At 48.3% G+C, this 21033-nt stretch overlaps 1 protein-coding gene across 3 annotated transcripts in view; it reads right to left on the bottom strand.

The window, feature by feature from the left end:
- Positions 1-16843, bottom strand: part of LOC118222974 (fibronectin-like) — a 31698-nt gene extending 14855 nt beyond the window's left edge. For all 3 annotated transcript variants that reach the window (XM_035408974.1, XM_035408975.1, XM_035408973.1), the window contains exons 1-24: positions 16469-16843; positions 15848-15973; positions 15411-15548; positions 15171-15302; positions 14664-14801; positions 13493-13651; positions 12577-12774; positions 12201-12383; positions 11563-11739; positions 10081-10236; positions 9837-9965; positions 9418-9561; positions 7288-7409; positions 5926-6094; positions 5508-5684; positions 5100-5228; positions 4677-4766; positions 4353-4547; positions 3340-3618; positions 2830-3090; positions 2089-2183; positions 1627-1795; positions 1168-1254; positions 455-646 (exon numbers count right to left, since the gene is read on the bottom strand). In XM_035408974.1, the coding sequence (XP_035264865.1) occupies positions 455-646; positions 1168-1254; positions 1627-1795; positions 2089-2183; positions 2830-3090; positions 3340-3618; positions 4353-4547; positions 4677-4766; positions 5100-5228; positions 5508-5684; positions 5926-6094; positions 7288-7409; positions 9418-9561; positions 9837-9965; positions 10081-10236; positions 11563-11739; positions 12201-12383; positions 12577-12774; positions 13493-13651; positions 14664-14801; positions 15171-15302; positions 15411-15548; positions 15848-15973; positions 16469-16625 (3802 nt within the window). In that variant the 5' untranslated portion in view covers positions 16626-16843. The remainder of the gene's footprint in view (positions 1-454; positions 647-1167; positions 1255-1626; positions 1796-2088; positions 2184-2829; positions 3091-3339; positions 3619-4352; positions 4548-4676; positions 4767-5099; positions 5229-5507; positions 5685-5925; positions 6095-7287; positions 7410-9417; positions 9562-9836; positions 9966-10080; positions 10237-11562; positions 11740-12200; positions 12384-12576; positions 12775-13492; positions 13652-14663; positions 14802-15170; positions 15303-15410; positions 15549-15847; positions 15974-16468) is intronic.
- Positions 16844-21033: the final 4190 nt, after the last annotated feature.

Below are 21033 nucleotides of genomic sequence, written 5' to 3' on the forward strand. Positions count from 1 at the left end.
AAGAGTCGCATTCCTTGACCCTCTCCAGCTCTTTACTGAGTCCTAACGCCCGATGAGACGCGACTACCTAATTTAGTTTCCAGAGCCAGGAGTTCTCTGCTGTCGTTCCCTTATTTTAGCTGGAAGCTATTTCAGGTAGTTTTGTTCTTGCTTGCATAGTTTAACGTTCAATAGGCTAGTTGGCAGGATGCCAGTTGTACAGAGTCTGTACTTCTTCCATGTCTTTCTTGGGACTACGCTTGGCAATATACTTGTTTGCAAGTCACTCTGGGCAGGAGTACCTGCTAAACTTCAGTAAAGTTGAGCAAAGATCTAGGAATTGAAGGACCCATGGGGGGGGGCGGGGGGCGGGGGTGAGGCGTGGGCGCCCCCCAAAAAAAGAGAGAGAGCACGTGGGGGGTGTCAGGTGTTTGAAAGGCGGCGCCGGAGGGGGTGTGGCCTGAGCGGTCCCTACCTGGCGTGACGGTGCTGGAGACGGGCTCGCTCTCCATGTCGTCCTTGACGGTGAAGACGCTGACGTTGTACTCCACACCGGGGCTCAGGTTCTCCAGCGTGCAGGAGCTCTGCCCCGCCCTCACAAACTCCTCCACGGAGTTCCCGCGCTGCCCGTTGGTGGGCGTGCACGCCACCCGGTACCCAGTGATGTCTACGAAAAGGAAGGGCCAAGCAGAAGAAAGAGGGATGGAGATGAGGAGGAGGAGGAGGAAGGGGATAGAAAAACAGTAAAAAGGTAAAAAAAATAATTATATCATACGCTAGGTGTGGACTAGGCCTAGAACTGAAATGGTGATGTGGTGATCTCGTAAGTGGTTGTGTTTATTTACACACGCAATGTACTGTTCAGTACACTATTCTACGGCTTAACACAGAGGAAAATTACAGAGCTTATATTTCTCATAATAGAGAGCAAGTTTAGTATCTTGCTTAAAAGACAAAAAGGCCTCTTTATCCACAAAAGAATGGTGCATTCTGTTTATGAACTCAACCCATAATTTCCACCAGTACTGAAATGTATCCTCTGTATTCACTGCATAAACACTGAGAACTGAGAGACATGAGTGCACAGCACTGCAGGAGAACCGGGCCAAGATCACCAACACAGAGTGCAACAAAGACCAGCTGATTTTTGGCTGAATGCAGGGGGCAGAAGAGGGGGGTCATATTTACCAGGGGTCTTGGTGTCGGTCCACTGAACCGTCAGCTCCCCGGTGCCTGGGTTGGACTCCAGATTGAGGTCAGTAGGTGGGGACAGGCCTGTCCAAACCCAAAGGTGAACAACATAAGGACTTTGGGAGAGACCACAGCGCAGCTCAAGTCGTCGTGTATCTTTCAAGCTCAGCGCAACCAAACCCAGGGCAGCTCGCGTGTAATACAAACTACCCCAGTCTGTTTATTCAGCTGCTCATCAAAGAAATTCACCAGAGAAAAGTTTCTGTCCTTGAATACTGACCATTTCTAAAAGTACAGAATCATCGTGCTTTTGAGTTAAAACCTAAAATAACACAAATTCAACTGAATTCTTGAAACAGTAATATCTTTTTTTTTTTAATTCACATTTTGAAAAGTTAACTCGGGATAACATAAAATAAAGAGTTTTTTTCGGTTAGGCTGTCTGCGTGCTCTTACGTGTGACCACGCGGTTTGTGATGGGCCTGCCGTGCTCGCGCCCGTTGATGACCGGCTGGACGCTGTAGGTGTACTCGATCCCGGGGGTCAGGCCGGAGATGTGGATGCTGCCCGAATCGGAGGTGACCTCCCTGGGAGCCTCCCCGCCCTGGCTGGGCCTCACGGACAGCTGCGGAAAGAACCGGAAAACCCGGGGTGAGGTCAGGGGGTCGAAGGTCAGGGGTGAGCCCCTTTCTCTCAGACACCGCAGGAGCCAGACTGCCTTCACAGCCGGGGTGTTGCATTTCTGTGCCATAAAAAATCTTTTACTTTATTTATTTATTTTTCCAAGATACTAGTCATTAGCAAATCAGAATCACACAATCGAGTTCTTCTTCGCGGTGTTTTATTGACCAACGTTTGGGCAAAAGACGCCTTCATCAGATACCAGACCTCAAATACAGCATAAATTTCTTTTTTTACCTTGTAGCCAATGCGAGGCACAGGGGACCAGGAGATGATGATGGAGGTGTCTGTGACATCAGTGCTGATGCGAGGGGCGTTGCCCATTGGCTGAGCTAAAGGAGCAGAACACAGGACACACATGTGTTTCAGTCTTAAAGGGGCAGGACACACTTGTGTTTCAGTCTTAAAGGGGCAGGACACACTTGTGTTTCAGTCTTAAAGGGGCAGGACACACTTGTGTTTCAGTCTTAAAGGGGCAGGACACACATGTGTTTCAGTCTTAAAGGGGCAGGACACAAATGTGTTTCAGTCTTAAAGGGACAGGACACACTTGTGTTTCAGTCTTAAAGGGGCAGGACACAGATGTGTTTCAGTCTTAAAGGGGCAGGACACACTTGTGTTTCAGTCTTAAAGGAGCAGGACACAGACGTGTTTCAGTCTTAAAGGGGCAGGACACAAATGTGTTTCACTCTTAAAGGGGCAGGACACACTTGTGTTTCAGTCTTAAAGGGGCAGGACACAGATGTGTTTCAGTCTTAAAGGGGCGGGACACACTTGTGTTTCAGTCTTAAAGGGGCAGGACACACTTGTGTTTCAGTCTTAAAGGGGCAGGACACGAATGTCCTTCAGCCTTAAACTGCTATCAAACCCCGGCTGTACTAAACCCTTTTCCTGACCCCCACCCGCCTGACAACATTCTCAGCTGGCTGCCATAGCAACCGTTCGGGGGGGGGGGTTTTTCCCGCCCGGGAGACTCACTGGTGGTGAAGGTGCCGCGGACGCCCTCGCTGACCACGTCGCCGGCCTCGGAGTGCAGGGTGACGACGTACTCGGTGCGGGGACGCAGGTTCAGCAGGGTGTACTGGGACAGGCGCGGGGGCACCTTCAGCTGCCTGGAGTTGGCGCCCTCCGTCAGGATCAGGCGGTAGCCCGTGATCCGGGCCCGGGGCACCCCCCAGATGACGATGACGCTGTCCTCGGTCACGTTGGCGAAGCGGAGGTCGGCGGGGGCGTCGGGCTCTGAGAAAACCCAATCGCTAGTGTTACACCATCATGCCAGCCTCAGATATTCACTATTATACCCATTACATGTTAATATTAAATTTATATATAATGGGCATATATTAGTAAAAAGGAATATATAATACCTAATTAAAATATATTTAATGCACAGATTCAGCTTAGTCCTGGACTAAATTGAGTTTTTTATTAATTAATATTAAAAAAATATTTAAAATTTCCCCCCCCCTTGTCCGAGTCTTCACTCACTCGTGGCCCTCTCCCCGACCAGGGGCCTGCTCTCCGCCCCCCCGCTGATGGCGTAGACGTAGAAGCGGTAGACCGTCCCGGGCTGCAGCGGGGACACCTCCGCGTACGCGTCGCGCGTGACGGGCAGCTGGATCTCGCGCTGCGGCGCGCTCCCCTCCACCAGCGGCAGGACGCTGACGCGGTACCCCGAGACCCCGCCGCGGGGCGCCGTCCAGATGATGGCGATCTTCACGTCGGTCACCTCGTAGAACTGCAGGTCCGTCGGGGACGGGACTTCCTCTGCGGGGGGGGGGGGGAGAACGCGGTCGTGCGTCAGGCGTGAGGCGCGCACAAAAAAGGCGAAAGCGGGACGGGGGGATCGGAGTGAGTCTGTCATGCGTCACATGACGCACCGCCCCCGTTGCTCAGAGTATAAACCCGCGCGGAGAGAAGCCAGTCTGGTCGGTGGGAGACTCAGCGTCCCGGTATTGGGTTAACAGACACACATTCCCTGCTCATAGCTCACCTTATAAGGGTGCACAGCTAGCGGAGGCGTTCCAACTCCAACTCCGTTTCACGTACGTGTTAATGCCAGTTCATCTTTGCTCGTGTGACAAAAATATCGCTGAGCCTCTCCCCCCCAGGAGTTCACAAGAATTACGACACTAACTCCTCACTGACACTTCCTGCGAATCCTGTGAATTACTGTCTGAATTCACGTGCAAACGTAAACGCAGATAAACGGGTCGTGATTGAAATCACTCCGTATTTTTTCCCCCAGTCTTCTGTCTGTGAGGTTTCAGGTATTAACTTGACTAAAACGGTTTATAAATAGTGTTTTGAAGTAACACTATCAGTAATGAATTAAAATGGATTTCCTGAAATTTTGTTTTATCCAACCGATCATTAGTGACTTTGTAAGGGGGACTTTGGCGTGAGTTGAGTGATTGAGCTATACTTATGTAAGGGGGGGTGCGCACATACAGGGTACATTTGGGCTGAGGGCACACATCGGCAGCGGCGGGGGCACACACCTGGCAGAGGTTCTCCGGCGGTGTGGACCTGGACGAAAATGGGCTCGCTCTCCAGGGTCTCCTCCACAGCGTAGATGCTGATGTTGTAGAGCAGGCCGGGTCGAAGGTCGCTCAAGGTCACGGAGGTGGCGGTGTCGGGCAGGGTGAGCTCTGTGCTGCTGCCCTCTATGGACGGGGTGTAGACCACACGGTACCCTGCACAAAAAAAAAAAAAACACACACACAAAAGTGGGCGGGGTTAGAGAAGGGCGTCTCTAGGGTAACCCGTGAACATGAGCGTGAGCCATTGGCCCTTTTTTCAGACGAGGCCGTGGATTGGCTCACCTGTGATGGGAGCCAGGGGCTTGGACCAGCTGACCATGATGGAGGTCTCTCCCACCTCGTCCACAGCGTGCTCAGCTGGGGCATCGGGAGCTGCGAGGGGAGGGGAGGAGTTATCACTCACCAAGAACAAAATGTGCAGGTTGTGTACATTACACTGCACCGGGAAAGATTCAAGTCTATTTCAATTCAACTAGATATTATTATTATTATTATTATTAGCAGTAGTAGTAGTACTAATAATAATAATAATAATTTCAAAAAATGTAATCCTTTGACTGGAAAAAAGAAATTCTTGGGAAAAACAAATCCTACGTTATTAAATTCTTGAACTGAATTTCAGACAAACTGTATGAGAATATGAAACGTGAAACTGAAATATGAAATACGAGCCCCAGTGTCCCCAGGGGCGGGCGGCCTGCTCACCGGTGGTCTGCGAGGTGGTCAGGATGAGGTTGGGCGTGCCCTCGGGCGTCACCTCGTACACGCTCACGATGTACTTGCGCCCGGGCAGCAGCTCGCTCAGGTTGACCGAGGTGGCGGTGTGGGGCAGGTCTGGAGCACCGAAACGAGACAGTTAAAACATTCGACAGATTCTGAACAGCAAGACACTATTACGACCAGCCAATTATCACGAAAATTAAATATATCAATACATCCCACCGTTGTAAAATATTTTTTTTTAAATTAGACACATCATGGAGTAGGGATAAGAAAGCCATATGCTATTCCATCAGCGGAATATTGAGATAAAGGAATCTTCAGCGGAATATTGAGATGAAGGAATATTCCGGTTGAGGGCAGTGTGATTCGGGGGGGGGGGGGGGAACTGACCCAGGACCACGGGCTTGGCTCCATCCTCGCTCAGCTCGTACTCCACCCGGAACCCGGACACGGTGTCGGACGCCGACACCCAGGACACCACGAAGCTGCTGGAGGTGATCTCCGTCACCGACTCCGAGATGTCCACCACCGGCGGGGGTGGTGTGGTCTCCCCCTCGGACGTCTCCACTGCAGAGGAGAGAGAGAGAGGAGGCGCAACCAAAAAGCTGGTGAGATGATGTCCATCCCTCTTCACCCCTATACCCCAACTCCCCACCACCATTAAAAAAAGAGTGAGGAACAGAGAAACAGCCTTCACCCCCCCCACCTCCACTCTCCTCCACCACCACACCACCACCATTGGAAAAAAAAGAACCCGAAGAACAGAGAAACAGGAAGTGGGCCACGGCCGCACAGGAGGTTCACTCACGGGAGCCGGAGGTGGTGGTGAAGTCGAAGCGGGTGACCTCGCGGCGGCCGTAGCGCAGGATGCTGATCAGCTGACCCTCGTACGTGATCCCCGGGCGGAGCCCCGCGATGGTGTAGGAGTTCAGGTGGCCCGGGATGGTCACCTCCTTCCACGGGGCGCGCGTGTTTTTCTGCGAGAGCGCGGGGGGAACAGAGGGACAGACAGAGGTCACACCTGACTCAACGGAATATTCCCCATACGGGACAGAGACTTAAAACCTGTCCAAAAAAAAAAAAGCGGGGAGGGAAAAAACCCCACTCCTGGCACTGAGGAGCGGACATTTTGAGCATTCTTAATCCCACGCAGACTAGATCTTGTGTGTCTTTGTGACAGTTCTCTGTAAAAAGGGCCATACAAATAAAACTTGAATTGAATTTAATTGAATAGATGCCAACCTTGCTCAGTCACTCGAACGCACAATCACAAGTACTAATCAAGGGACCTGGTCAATCCCAAGGACCAGAAATCATGCACTGAGCGCATAGCTGATATTCTATGCAGGTTTTGTCCAGAGCTGTTTTCACCAAGGTCACAGCCTCAGCTGTGTGCAGTGTGGTTGCTGGCTTAAATGCAATACCACTCCCTTCCAGTGGAAACACTGAGACGCTTTCACCTCCTGAAAAACTGAGCGCGTTTCACGACCCGAGAGGCGAGCAGCGGGCATCGAAATGAAAAATAAACAAATAAATAAATCTTCAAACTCCGTGAGAGGAAATGTACTGGCATCTAATTAAAAATAAAAACACTGCAGCCACATGGCCGACAAAGATCACTTCCAAAATTCACCCACAAGAATTTTTAAAGGAGCCCTTTTTTTTTTTTTTTTTTTTGCCATAAAAGCATTTTTTCCATAGTTGAAGGAAAAAAAAAAAAGAAAAAAAAGACTTGGACACTGCTTTTAAGACGGCCGTATCCTGTCCTCAGAGAGGAGTGTGTGGCTGTACCCATAATCCCCTGGGGCGGTCTGGCAGCCCGTTCTGTACCGCGCCTGTTCTCCTGTTTACAGCAAACGTCCCAGTAAGCGTTCACAGACTCCGGACGGTTTAGGTGCAACTCTTTTCCAAAATAGGCAACAATAAAAAAACATTCCTTCCTGGTATACTCAGAATGACTATCTAATGAAAGGGGGGGGGGCGGGGGGGGTTGGGGGGTTGTGGAAACAAACATAGCAATCGCCTGCTTGGGTACTAACCCAGGGTGGTCTGATTAAAGAAACACATGGGACCTTAGAAGGCATTAGACTGAAGGCATTCAGCGCTGCACAGACAGAGGGGAAGGTGAGGCTCGAAAGGACAGGTCAAAGGTCGGGACAGCCGCGCTCACCTGTCTCCACTTGAGGATGTACTGCGTGATGTGAGCGGACGCGGGGGCGTTCCACTGGATGGGGTGCGAATCGGGCTGGTTCCCAGACTCTGTGATGATCACCTGGACGGGGCGATTACCGCCTGAAATAGAGAAAGCAACGTGGTTCACAGAGCCATTTTTACCCCTTTATAAATGGGCCTTGAAATCACAGTGTTTATTGATAAAATCTGCCGTTTAAGGAACAACAGTGAAAAGACACATCTAACACTGTGGGATATCGGGGTCATATCAAATAATAGTGGCACTCCATCACTGGCCCGGTGTAAAATTCAAACACCAGCTGCAAGGCATTCTGGGAAAAAGGAGAAACTTGACAGTGCTGTGCAAGATTCCTGTGAGGGTTTGTGCTAGATGATGTGAGGGAAAGTTCAAGGATGGTATGTTTATGCGACCGTTAAACCTTCAAAACCCCGAGTTTAGAGATACACATCCAAGACCATAACCACATCAACAGCACCGATCTACTAAAAAAAAAAACCCATTTGTGCAAAGCCATGGTGAAAGTCACTGCAGCTTTTGTTCTCTAGTTCACAGACCCTCAAACATCTTCAAACAAACAAGAAATATATCTATATAATAAAAATAAACCTTTTAACGACATAATAAATAAGCTGACTGGGTCGTTCTGTACCTGGTCAGACAAGAGGGCCGTGGGAGCAAAAGCACCATTCCCCCGGAACTCAAAACAGCCTCCTCCAGATCAGATCCTAATCACAAATCTGGACTCGATTTTTCCCCAATTACAACTCCCCAGGCAAAGCAGATCTTATGCTGCACAGCATTTAAATTCCACTTAGTCAGGCAACGCACTCCGGCCACCCGACTCCCCTTCACCCCCCCCCCCCCCCCCCGACACGCTCTTAAACGCAACTCTTAAACGGCTGCGTGTGATTCAGCGCAGGTAAGTGTGCGCTGAGAGGGAATCTGGAAACCTGAGTAACGTTTTGCTTTGCCTGTACGTGCGTGCGTGCGTGCGAGGTGTGGAACGACGACACGGCCGTCTCTGCATAGCTCTGATCTAGCTGAGCCCAACAGCACACGCGACTGTGAGCTTGGACCCCAGTCGCGGGCCGAACTTGTCACATGGGGGCGATTCCTAAAAGAACGGCCCGACGCACACGAGGCAGGTAATAAAGAGCCTCGCCCCCCCCACACCCCATGCCCCATCAAACCCCCCCGCGGTGGGAGGGAACGAACCCACACAGCAGCTGTCGGCAGCACCAGACTACAGCAAACAACAAAGGGTTTCCCGAGAGGTAACGAGGGGTAAGAGAGTAAAGGAAAGGGGCGTTTGTTACGCCCCCCCATCTGCCACACATCAAAGACCCCCCACCACCTCCCAAACACACGCACCCCCCGTCAACCCCCCCCCCCCCCCCCAGGCCCCCACTACCACTGTGGGAGGGGATTTCCTGCTCTTAAATTTACAGGCCCGTTTACATTACATCTGACAAATGGTTTTCCGCAGCGTCGATGAGCAGATCACACAATCGCTGCGAATGGAGGCTGAACAATTAGCCGGCTATAATCTTTCCCCTGAACACACACACACACACACAGTTCTGTCTTCAGCACATGGGACGGCCCCATTCACAGGCACACAGGGTGAAGGAGAAAATGAGTAAAATGCATATGGCGCCCAGTCGTCAGCCGCAATGAAACTGTGCCCTGCCACACTTACACTGTTCTTACTGGGACAATCATGCTATACTACACTGTTCTTACTGGGACAATCATGCTATAGTACACTGTTCTTACTGGGACAATCATGATATAGGACACTGTTCTTACTGGGACAATCATGCTATAGGACACTGTTCTTACTGGGACAATCATGCTATAGTACACTGTTCTTACTGGGACAATCATGCTATAGTACACTGTTCTTACTGGGACAATCGTGCTATAGTACACTGTTCTTACTGGGACAATCGTGCTATAGTACACTGTTCTTACTGGGACAATCATGCTATAGTACACTGTTCTTACTGGGACAATCATGCTATAGTACACTGTTCTTACTGGGACAATCGTGCTATAGTACACTGTTCTTACTGGGACAATCGTGCTATAGTACACCACACTCACCAGAGCCAGTATGCTGGGGCTCACAGCTCAGCTCTCCGATGCCGTTGCCGTAGCAATAGCACCTGTACTGGATGCCATGGATGACTTTGTCCCAGGACTCGCCGATCTGGTAGAAAGCCCTGGTCTCCGGCTCCTGGCACTGATCTGGGGTCAGAAACGGAAAGTGAGGTTTAAAATAAAATTTACAGTAATATTATCACTCATATTATGAGTGATGGAGAGGACTGAGTTGGAACTAAATGTTTCAGGTAACAACATTTTTGTGTGAGGTTTTATTTAGCAAAGAACCGCCCTAGATTACTCTAAATTTACAGAGCTGCTATTGCATGTCAATTAAAATGACATTTGGTTGCATAGATATATATGATTAAAATTATTCAACAACAAGGAAGAGGAAAAAAAACAGCCAAGGAACTGACCAATGGCATCGCACTTCCAGCGGCCACGCCCCTGGCCGAAGCAGGTGCAGTTCATCATGTAGCCCTCGTCGTGGCGCTTGGTGAAGGTCTGGTTCACCTCGTAGGTCAGCCCGTCGATGATGCACTGGTCTGTGACAGGAAGCGGAGCAGGAAGTTACCTCACAATGACTGACAGAACTGCACTCTCAGTGCTCCGGAAAGTGAATTTCGGTCAGGCACGAGTTCAGCCCCCTTCCCCCCTCACCTTTCAGCTGGGAGTAGGCGATGCAGCTCCACTCGCCCCGCCCGTTCCCCTGGCATGTGCAGCGCATCATGTGACCCAGCACGTCGTGGCGCTTGTCCCACTGGTCGCCGGTGCGGTACATCACGCCGTCGCTGGTCGTGCACACCTCCTCGTGAGCTGCGGAGACGCGGAGGAGCCAATCGCGTTACAGGGAGCAGCGCTTCCAGGGGCACGGACACACACACACACACACACACACACACACGCACGCAGAAACACGCACACACATGCACACACACATGCATACACACACACACACAATGACACAGACACAGACAGACACACGCACCCCCCAGTCTGCAACCTCACCTACTAAAGGTTAGAGCCGTGTCTGCCTAAACAGCATAAAGACACAATCTTATCAATACACTATATATCGCAGGGTAGTTTAAGCATCTCCGCTTTAAGCACCTTTACCTATGAAAGTCTGTTACAGCAGAGGAGACCTAAGAAGTTAAGGAGTTAAAACTGAACAGTGGTGCCTTGCAGCAGAACTGGGGGGCATCTCATAAAGCAGGATCACTGAGCTGGCCTGGATAACTGCGCTGAGTAACACCCAGAGCAGCTCTTTTTCAGTCCATGTTCAAGATTTGGGAATGATCCGAGTTTTATCCAGCTAACTCAGTAATCCTGCTTTATGAAACAGGGCTCTGGGACAGACACACTTCCCTGGCAGCCAGACCCTGGGCTGGAGCCAGACTCCATCATGGCTGATGGTGCACTGAAGGGCAGCTCCTGATGGTCGGGCCATTACTGCCTCTTTAGGTCACATTACAGCTCAGCTTCTCATGGTAATTCCCCCCCATTCATCAAATTGCTTTTTGAGACTGTACCCTAACCTCTTTACTGGCCACCGCATTTAACAGTCCTGCAAATTCCCGGGGGCCTATTAAGACAAATGGTGATTGCATCCAATTAAAACAATCTATTGCAGATCTCCAAACGACCCCCCAGCCCCCCACCCCCCGCCTCCCTCGACACACACCATCCAAGACCCCTAAACAAAGCCCTTCCCATTTCTCATGACCCCCCCTACAAGTAAAGGTCTTTTATCAATATCAATAGAGCCCCCCTGGGGAGGGACATTCCCCGCCCAGGTAATTGACACCTCGGTGTAGTAACAGTGGCTCTCTCACACGCATTTACTTTTTACAGCATTCGTGCAATTATGCAGAAATGCCCCTAATGAGGATGAAACGATCAGGCCCCCTGTTTGCAAGCCATTGTTACGGCCGCCATTTGTTTGCTTACCAGGAGTTATAACTCAAGGGTAGAGCACAGCTGCTGGGAAAGTGGCGGTTGGTTTGGGGGGGGGGGGGCAGGGGGGGCAGGGGGGGCTGGCTATTACAGACCAGGACAGGTTGTGTCAACTCATCCAGTCTGTAGTTGGGAGGACCCTCTTTTGGATGAAAATGAAACTGAATTTGGTTCCGAGGAGCTCACCGGCCATGGGGCAGAACCCGAACTTCTGCTCCCGGTCGTAGTCGTAGGTGGTGCCGCACCACCTCATGCCGTCGGTGCGCCCGTCGGCGGTGCAGTCGGTGTAGTTGCGCCTGTTGTACAGGTAGGGGAAGTGGCACAGCGCCCCGTTGGAGTTGCCCCCTCTGGTTGTCACCAGCACTGGGGAAATCAAACACAAGCAGGACAAAGTCAGGTTTACGTAAGGAGTGAGATCACAAATACATGATTAGAATGTTCTTAACTGAACAACATTCTAATGCTGATGTCACAATCACTACTGGTAAATGAAAGCAAGGGAGTTCTAGAACACTTAGAATTTTGGAGAAAAAAAAAAACATTCCAAAAAAACCTAGTCTTCAAAGGGTTAAAAACTAACATGTTTATGGAAACAAACACATATTTTCATTTTTTTTTTGCTTTAGCTAGCAGATTGCTCCCAGAGATTTGACATCTTACCCACTTACACAGGAGATTATCTTCATTCAAGATCAGAACAGCTCTATCGCAACCAGAACCAGAGAATAACCCCACAAGACCATTAATCCTTACAGCTGCCCTATGTATAGCACTTTAGCCACCCCCCTAACGTCCCCCCCCCCACCCGGCAGAACTGAGCTCACCGTTTTTCTCCGTGCAGAAGGAGTACTGGCGGTCGGACTCATAGTCGGAGGAGGTGCTGCACCACAGCTGCCCGTCCTTGCGCCCGTCCGAGGTGCAGGAGTAGTAGGTCTGGCCCATGAAGACGAAGGGGAAGACGCAGGGCTGGCCGTTGGAGTTCCCGCCGTACACATGAGACTGGCCGTCTGCACCGCAACAAACATGCAAAACACGTTTTCAAACTAAAACAGTTGCACTCAAGACAAGCCACAGAAGCCGTTTCGCTGCTTCCCTTCTGCTTCACTGATACAGGAGAATCTAACACTGTGAGGTTCTGTGAAAACACTATCCACCCCTCTCGAATTTGTATTAATTTTTGGAAACCGCGGCGGTACCCACCCCACTCCTCGCAGCTGACGCCGTTGCCCAGGCAGGTGCACAGCATCTGCTTGCTGCCCTGCGTCCTGATCCAGCGCATGCCCAGGAAGTAGGCCACGCCCGAGTCGGTCGAGCAGGCGCCCTCCAAGGGGGGCTCGGGGTGGGGCACGGGGCGGTACACTGCCGAATGGACGTTGGTCACCACTCGTGTTCCGGTGCCTAGAGGGTGCACAGCACGGGGGGCATGAAGGCTTTGTCATTGCATCACATCACAGGCATTCAGCAGACGCTCTTATGCAGAGTGACTTACACAACGTTTTTTACACAGCATTTACACCGCATCCATTTACACAGCTGGATATATACTCTAAACCAATGCAGATTAAGCAGCTTGCTCAAGGGTACAACGGCAGTGTCCTACCCAGGAATCGAACCTACGACCTTTCCGGTACAAGCCCAGTTCCTTAGCCACTACGCTGCACTGCCACCCAAAGCAGGACGCCATTCACTCAGAATTACATCACAAGCATTGTGCAGACACACATATCCACAGCGACCAACACAGACATTTTGCAGCAAAATAACTTTGTCGAAGACAGACCATTCACTCAGTATCCATTTATGCAGCTGGATTGATACTGAAAAAGTTCAGGTTAAGTACTTCGCTTAAGGGTACAAGGACAGTGTCCTACCCAGCAATTGAACCTATGACCTTTCGGTTACAAGCCCAGTTCCTTAGCCACTACGGTACAACTACGACTAACACAGGCATTTTGCAGACAAAATAACTTTGTCGAAGACAGACCATTCACTCAGTATCCCTTTATGCAGCTGCATTTATACTGAAGCAGTATGACCTTTGCGTAAGGGTACAGGGGCAGTGTCAGCGGGGGCGGGGGGGGGGGGGGGGGGGGGGGGGGACGTGACGGGGTCTCACCCAGAGAGCTGGTGTGCAGGGAGGCGTGTCTCTCGCACTTCCATTCGCCGCGCCCGTTGCCCGTGCACAGGCACTGCAGGACGTGCCCGTGGACGTCGGTCTTGCTCCAGGCCTCCCCGATGCGGTACGAGGCCTGCATGTCCTGGTCGTTGCAGCGATCTGCGGTGGGGGGGGGGGGGGGGGTTGGGGGTTGGGGGGGGGGGAGAGGCGGGAGCGTGAGTCAGGCCTGTGCGACGTCAACAACGACAACACGAGACCAAAAACGAGGAGGGAGCGCTGCTGGGGGGGGCGGGGAGCGGCTGCTTTTCGTTTTTTTTTCCCCGCTGGAAACTTCGTGTGTGGGCCGCCCCGTGAGCCGTAAGCACACGCAAATGGCATCCAGAAGTCTGCGTCTCAGAAACCGCTTTCGCACATCTGGAGGGGTTTCTGACATCACAGGAGTAACTGAGGACACCGAGTCTTCGTCAGCTCAGACACGGTCGCACGGTCAGTTTGAGGAAATGGAACCCTGACCATCGGAAATGTCTCGACGACCATAGGTGTACAGTGACCTCAACGGTGTCCATCGCAACCGACAACAAATGAAGCTCAACGGTCGGTCACTTTCCACCCAAACAGCCTGCACACAAGACTAGAGTCTCTAGGATTAGGGCTATGATGTCAATGAGGCAAAACTATTTACAGGACAATGGCACGTGGCCTGGAAGCGTCTAGAAGAGTAGAAGGTGAAATGTGCAGAACTCTCCGCCATTTTGATACACTACAAGCCATGCCTTTTTCACAGAGGCCTTGTCCTACCATTTAGGCAGTCCCTGGTACAAAACACAAAATAACCGAATAAAGACTGTTTTACTATAGGAGGACCAAACTACACTTCTGAATGGTTTTCCCCGTAGACAAAACCACAAAAATCACTAAGCGGTCTGAAGCGAATGTACTTTTTTCCGACCATCGGTTACGAAAGGTTTACGTTGCCGATGAACGCCTACGCTCCCTTCCAGATGTTGCAAAGCCTGTGTCAACAGGTTAAACTCTAACGGGCTGAATGAGTAAGAAAAACAGGACCCCACTGGTCAGGCACGGTGGGCGTAGGCATGTGTGCAGTATGTGGGAATGGCCCGCCGACACATCAAGGGGCCCGGTGCTTTTTGTCCGGCGGCAGGACCCTTACTTCTGGATGTGCAGGTGATGCGTCCGTTGCCCTCGCCCAGACAGGTACAGTCCACCATCATCCAACCCTGGTAGGGCTTCTCCCAGGTCTCCCCCACCAGGTAAGAAGTGCCGGCCGTGTTGTCGTAGCAACGCTCCGCTGCAGAGAGGGAGGGAGAGAATGGCGGGGAGGCGCGGTTAACCTCTAAACTCTGCTGGTCGGGGAGCAACGACAACGATGGCCACTTTCATGGTAAAATGTTCCTCTCATGTGGAACATGTGAATGTTTGATTAACTTGTGTGTTTTTGAACACACAACCCTGGGAAGGGATTACTTATTAAATAAAATAGTTAAGAGATTTGCAATATTCGGACAAGTCTCTCTCTCTCCAAGGAACAAAGGTACAGGGAGAAGTAAGGACCACTTTTCTTCAGAGATACCTGAAGTGGACCCACAGGTATGTGTAAAAAAAAAAAACACACATCCAACCCTTTTGACGGTTGATAACTGCACGTGCAGATTCTCACCAACAGGTTTGCAGGTCCACTCCCCCTTGCCGTTTCCCAAACAGACGCACTCCAGCATGTAGCTTCCGGTGTCGTGAGGTCTTTTCCAGGTGTCTCCGATTTTGTAGGACTGGCCTCCCTCGTGACAACGGTCTGAGAAAAGAAAGGGACATTTTAATTCTCTAACATTATTAACCCGCACAGGTAGTCACACACCTACCGCCAAAAGGATCTGCCATTTCGTGTGACTGGTAGACTCACTCGCTATTGTGCAGCTGATTTTTCCCCGACCAGAGCCGATGCACGTGCAGTCCCAAATCATCCCGTCCTTCGGCCGCTCATAAGTCTCCCCGACCCGGTAAGACCGTGCGGTGATTTTGTCGTAACACGTCTCCTCGGCTGCGGGAAATGAAAAAATAGCTCATTTTGAATTTCACTAATCAAAGGAGCGCGTGCTTCAGTCCCCGCTTGCACGGGAAACTGGGAAGCGACGGGGACTTAACTTGTCCGATCACATACAACCAACGACGAATCAAAAGCTGAACAGAATGCCGTTGTCCCTATATTTAACATTTATTTAACGGAAAGACGAAGGGACGGGGATGGGCACAGGAATGACACGACGTCCATGAGAGGGAGGCAGTGGAAACTTTACGTTACTATTGGAACACATTAAACCCATGGAACTGAAAGCTCACCTTCAGGTTTGGTTTTGCATTTAATTCCAGCAACTCCGTGACAAGTGCAGATCAATGTACTTCCCAAATACTGGCGTTCCCACTGCTGGTTAATTCCATAATACTGGCCATTCTCGTTGCAGCCATCTACGGGGCAAAGATAAACGATCACACTGAATTCCCAAGCATCCTCTTCTTATACACACACACCTCTGCGCAGTTGCTGGTAATCGGAAAGTTTATTTTCCATCCTCGATTCTCATCTCATCAGAGTCTGCGTTCAACTATTAGTAAGTACCCAATGCATATGTCTACTTTAAAAATGTGCTATGCACTGAAACCGAACAATGGAATTGAGTTTTTAAGGTCAAATCCAAGTAAGTTACCTCTCATAAAGATAAATTCATGAATAAAATGTGCTTTGAACTGCGTGCGTGCGTGCGAATAAATCGCATATTTAACAGCTTTTGCTATAATTAAATGCAATGCGACAACCAAATAGGCTAGCGCATTTAATCCCAAATCAGGTAATGCACAGGTAATGCATGTATATTATTCCACGGGCAATATGGTACGCTACTATGATAGCAATATATATATTCTTAATGTCCAAGAATCTGGTGGATGGGAAGGTCTACTCACCTTGAGAAACTGACGAGGATGCGTATGATGCTGCCTCGTCCATGCTGGGATAAACTCGTTCCTGAGCCTGTCGTCGGTTTTTGTTCTTCGGCATGCAATGAACGGCGCTGCCGATGCATAGTGCCACCAGCAACCCAGTAACCGGGCTACTGGTCATTTTGGGACGGAAAAAATGGACGGAAAGTCTCTTTGTGTGAACAAAAATCTAAAAAGTTTACCACCCTTTTATCCTCCCAAACGAAAGTATATACACAACTCGAGAAGGCGCAGAGTTTTTCGGTAACGGAGGCTATTGCTCTGACTTCTCGCGCACTCTCCTGGCTGCCTTCCCAGTTCTACTCGAAGCCTCCGTTGTGCAGCCGCAATGAGAAGCGCAGTCGTAGCGCGTGCCTTTTATGTGTACCGACACATTTCAGGAGGAGGGTCCAGCCCAAGCCACGGTTTTTTTTTCGTCACCGTCATAGAGGTATTATTCATCATCTGCTAACACAAGAAGAAATGTTTCTGACATTAAAACAGTGTATTCATTAGAGGTGTATTTTTAGTACTTATTTAACGAGTACGTTGTTTTCACAGCTACAAATGCAATTTGCATATGGTGCGGTCGGTCTTAAATTTGTAACTGGCACATTACCTGAGTTACGCACATTTGAAAAAATATAGGTGTTTTATAGATATTAGTACACTCCAAGATGTTACACTGATGCATAATAACTGACTGCTAGACACCGAAAACGAGAAGTCAAACTTCTAGCTCCTAAGTTGAATACTATCTCTAAAGACTAAGTCTCCTGTTTGATGTCCTAGCTCGTTACAGTTTTTGTGGTTTCAAATGCTAAAACATGTAATGTAGTCCTATTTTTCAGTGGATCATTGTCGTTTGTTTGTTTTTTTTTTTTTTTGTTGTTGTTTTTTTGTGAATAGAAACTTTAGTGACCGGTTAGTACTTATAACTATATTTTCCAAGCCTGATGTTTGTTAAGATCCTCAACGGTCGTCTCACAAAGGGTATATTTGCTTTACGCGGTAGTTACCTGATTATTATTCCAAATAAGTATGTATGGGTAACCAGATACGTATATGATACGGTAACTATTCTAACAGTGGAATCTCAGCGTGAATGGTTTTCCTCCCTCACGTAGTAATATATATATTAGGGGTTCTTACTATGAATGTCAGTGTTTTCTCTAAATCTCTTCACATTTCTAGACCTGATGACAAAATCATGAAGTTGGCAAAACCCAGATACGGGGTATGAGGATACACAGTATATTCTTTTCCAAATTTGCTTTGGGTCACTGTTCTGCTATTTAGGATAAGTAAGAACAGCTGTGGTATTTTTGTTTTGTTTGTTTATTGCATCCCTCCTGCCATTACACATTCGTAACAGTTCTAAACTGGATGAACAAAGTTTTTTTTAATTATTTTTGTTTGTTTGTTTGTTTGGTCCAAATCATGCAATTCCTCTTCCAGGGTTGCGAACTGCAAATGGCTCCAGGGCTATCATGATGTAATGGTGGAGTTAAAGCACACCATGCAAGTGGCACCTCATGAAGAACAATGGGGCGACATAGCTCAGGAGGTAAGACCGATTGTCTGGCAGTCGGAGGGTTGCCGGTTCAAACCTCGCCCTGGGCATGTCGAAGTGTCCTTGAGCAAGACACCTAACCCCTAACCCCTAACTGCTCTGGCGAATGAGAGGCATCAATTGTAAAGCGCTTTGGATAAAAGCGCTATATAAATGCAGTCCATTAACAATGTCTTGCCCTCCGCATGCAAACCCAACGTAATCTCCATGGGCTTTCGGCTCGCATCTTACACATGCATCCAATTAGATTAAATCCCGAAATGAGGTCCCCTGTAAAACCATCTTTCTATGGATGAGGTTTCTGTGGGCCTCAGAAAAGTCAAATATAAATTTTCAATATGTGTCATCTTGTGAAATCAGAATCCTTTGGGTTTTTTTTTTTGTTTGTTGCTATTGTTTCTCAGGACTGTGTTTTGCCAACATTTATCTAGAGGACAGAAAACAAATTGGAAAGTATTTAGACCTTATGATGTCACTGGATCCATGACAACCACCGGTATGTTTTCAGTGATTTTCTATTTCTGTGATGATTTGAGAACATCTAGTCTGCACATTTTATCAGAAGCATTTTGTCTCTCGCAAGCAAGTGTGTCATTTTGAATGTAGCCAGTCACTTTTTGTGGAAGATCATCTCTGATAGGACATTGCATCGTAATGGCATTCTGTGACCTTTAATAGTCCGTGATATGCTGTGAATGGATGAACACTTTGAGCACATTGAACATGCTGCTGAACGAGTGACTACATGAACGCATCCATACAGCATTCATGTAAACACCTGGTACTCTGTACCTGACTGAGAAAACATGGACGCTAAATGAGGACAGAGCAATCAGACTCAGAGTTTGGCACGTTATTCATACCAAAGACTGCTGAAATAATGCAACAAAACAAAAAAAAAAAAAAAAAAAAAACGGTTGTTGTTTGTGTTGTATTATGAATTATTTCACTGGCACAAAACAAATTACAACTGGTAATCCCTGGTACCAGAAGATAAAGTGCATTTCATTAACCAACTTTTTAAAAATTTTTTTACTTCAGATAAAAAAAACAACAAAAAAAAAATAACTTTGGCAGCAGCAACTGCCACATTCAAATTCTGTTATGTCATCGGTTGGCTTTGTTTGTTGCCTTTGTCTATGATAAATTACAGCTTTCGTCATTCTTTTTTTTTTTTACATTAGTTTTGAAATATTTAGTAAAGCAGTTTAACCTCACTATAGGGAACAATAACGGTTTTTCTGCCCTGAGTCTGAACCCTGAGCCATTGCATTACAAACCAGCCCTCTCCTCCTACCCATAGCCTACTCCGGTGATCAGTAACTGACTGTTACTCACTGGCTGAATTGGATCTGACTTTGAGGAGACGCATCTGTGGGGTGAGGCTATTTTTCCTGCTAGTGTTGAGTTGAGGAGCTTCAGATATGAGTTTTTTTTTTTTTGGGGGGGGTTAATATGGAGAGACTCCCTGGGGGAGTATGTAGGCTTTCAGCTCACCACTCTGTTTAATGAAAGTCCCTGGGAAAGGTTCATCCCTGATGAACCCCTCTGTGACGGGCCAGATTAATTATTTTCAAATATGGACGTGGAACAGATATGCAACTGAAAAAGTTCTGCGTCGAGTGTGCATGTATGACTATATATGTTGTAATATATGTTGTGTGTGTGTGTGTGTGTGTATAATATGATTCATGTGAATATGATGCATATGATCGTGCAAAAGAAATATTATTACACGGAGGATATGGATCTTTTGTAGAATGTGGAAAATTACCAAGTGCTGACGATGTGTCAAATGATAAGGTAAGGGTTAATCCTTAAGCCACGCACCAGACAACCATATCCACCCCCCTCACCCAACCTTATCACCTGTCTACAAATGCATGAGGTCCTGCTCCACTGGATTGCCTATGCCTGACTCACAGCATCTCAGTTCCCCTGTGTGCGTGGGGTGGGGCGGGGAGGGGGGGGGGGGGGTGTATGTGTTGTGGGGAAGGGGGGCGGGGGGGGTGATGTGGTGAGTGGTGAGTCCCTCCTGGATGACTTGTCTCCCTGTACTGTGCATTGAAAGATGCTTGTTTCCCCATAAAACTGTAATGATCCCTGTAAAAGTACTATGTCTCGTTCACTGGACCCTAAACCACACTTGGAATAGCCATCAGTTTTACTAAGGGTCTGCTAAATGCCTGTAATAATAATAATAATAATAATAATAATAATAATAATATAATGTATGTAGTGAACATGCGAGTTCATTACTAAAGTCCTTCCTAACCAATAGAGATGTTTTTTGTGTTTACATGTAAAAAGTACATATTGAAGTGGCGTCCGTTTTCTTGAGTCATGTTTATGTCAACGTTTGCTCCCAAAATACTCATAGCTTAGGCTGGACGTCCGAAAATAAGTCACCAGGTATGAAAAATGCTTTTCAGTGACAGGAGCAAATGGGAATTTAAAAAGAAAACAAAGATGGTGTTTATGAAAGCTGATTGTTGATGGACAAAACAGAGGACTGGTTGAGCCTCAGACTGGACTGAAGAGTACCAGACTGAGTCATTGAGCAAGAACAGCAGTCGAGGTACTGACAGGGGCAGTGATGTTCCCGTAAGTGACTGTCTGGCTCGGGCTTGCTACCTCCGTGGTTTCATGAGGACTTCATACACTAAAACTGAATCACTGCAGTGCTCACTTCTCCATGACAGTGCGACCAACACTCATCCCTTTATGAAATAAATGCAAACTTTTAAAAAAATAAATGCCTCCTCTACCAGGTAGCTATACACGGACTAGTGATTCCTGAAAGTTCCTGGTACCACGTCTGTATTTCAAAAAGTACTTGCGAAAGAAGTGTTCCTATTTTAAAAGGTACAAATCAAATGAATACTTACAAATGCATTGTATTTTCATGCCCTTATTTTTTGTGGTACAGTATTGTTTTGCAGTTGCATTTTGTTTTTTCCTTTCCAAAACAGTAGAG

The sequence above is a fragment of the Anguilla anguilla genome, chromosome 3 (genome assembly GCF_013347855.1).
Source record: "Anguilla anguilla isolate fAngAng1 chromosome 3, fAngAng1.pri, whole genome shotgun sequence".
In the NCBI taxonomy this organism is placed as follows: domain Eukaryota; kingdom Metazoa; phylum Chordata; class Actinopteri; order Anguilliformes; family Anguillidae; genus Anguilla; species Anguilla anguilla.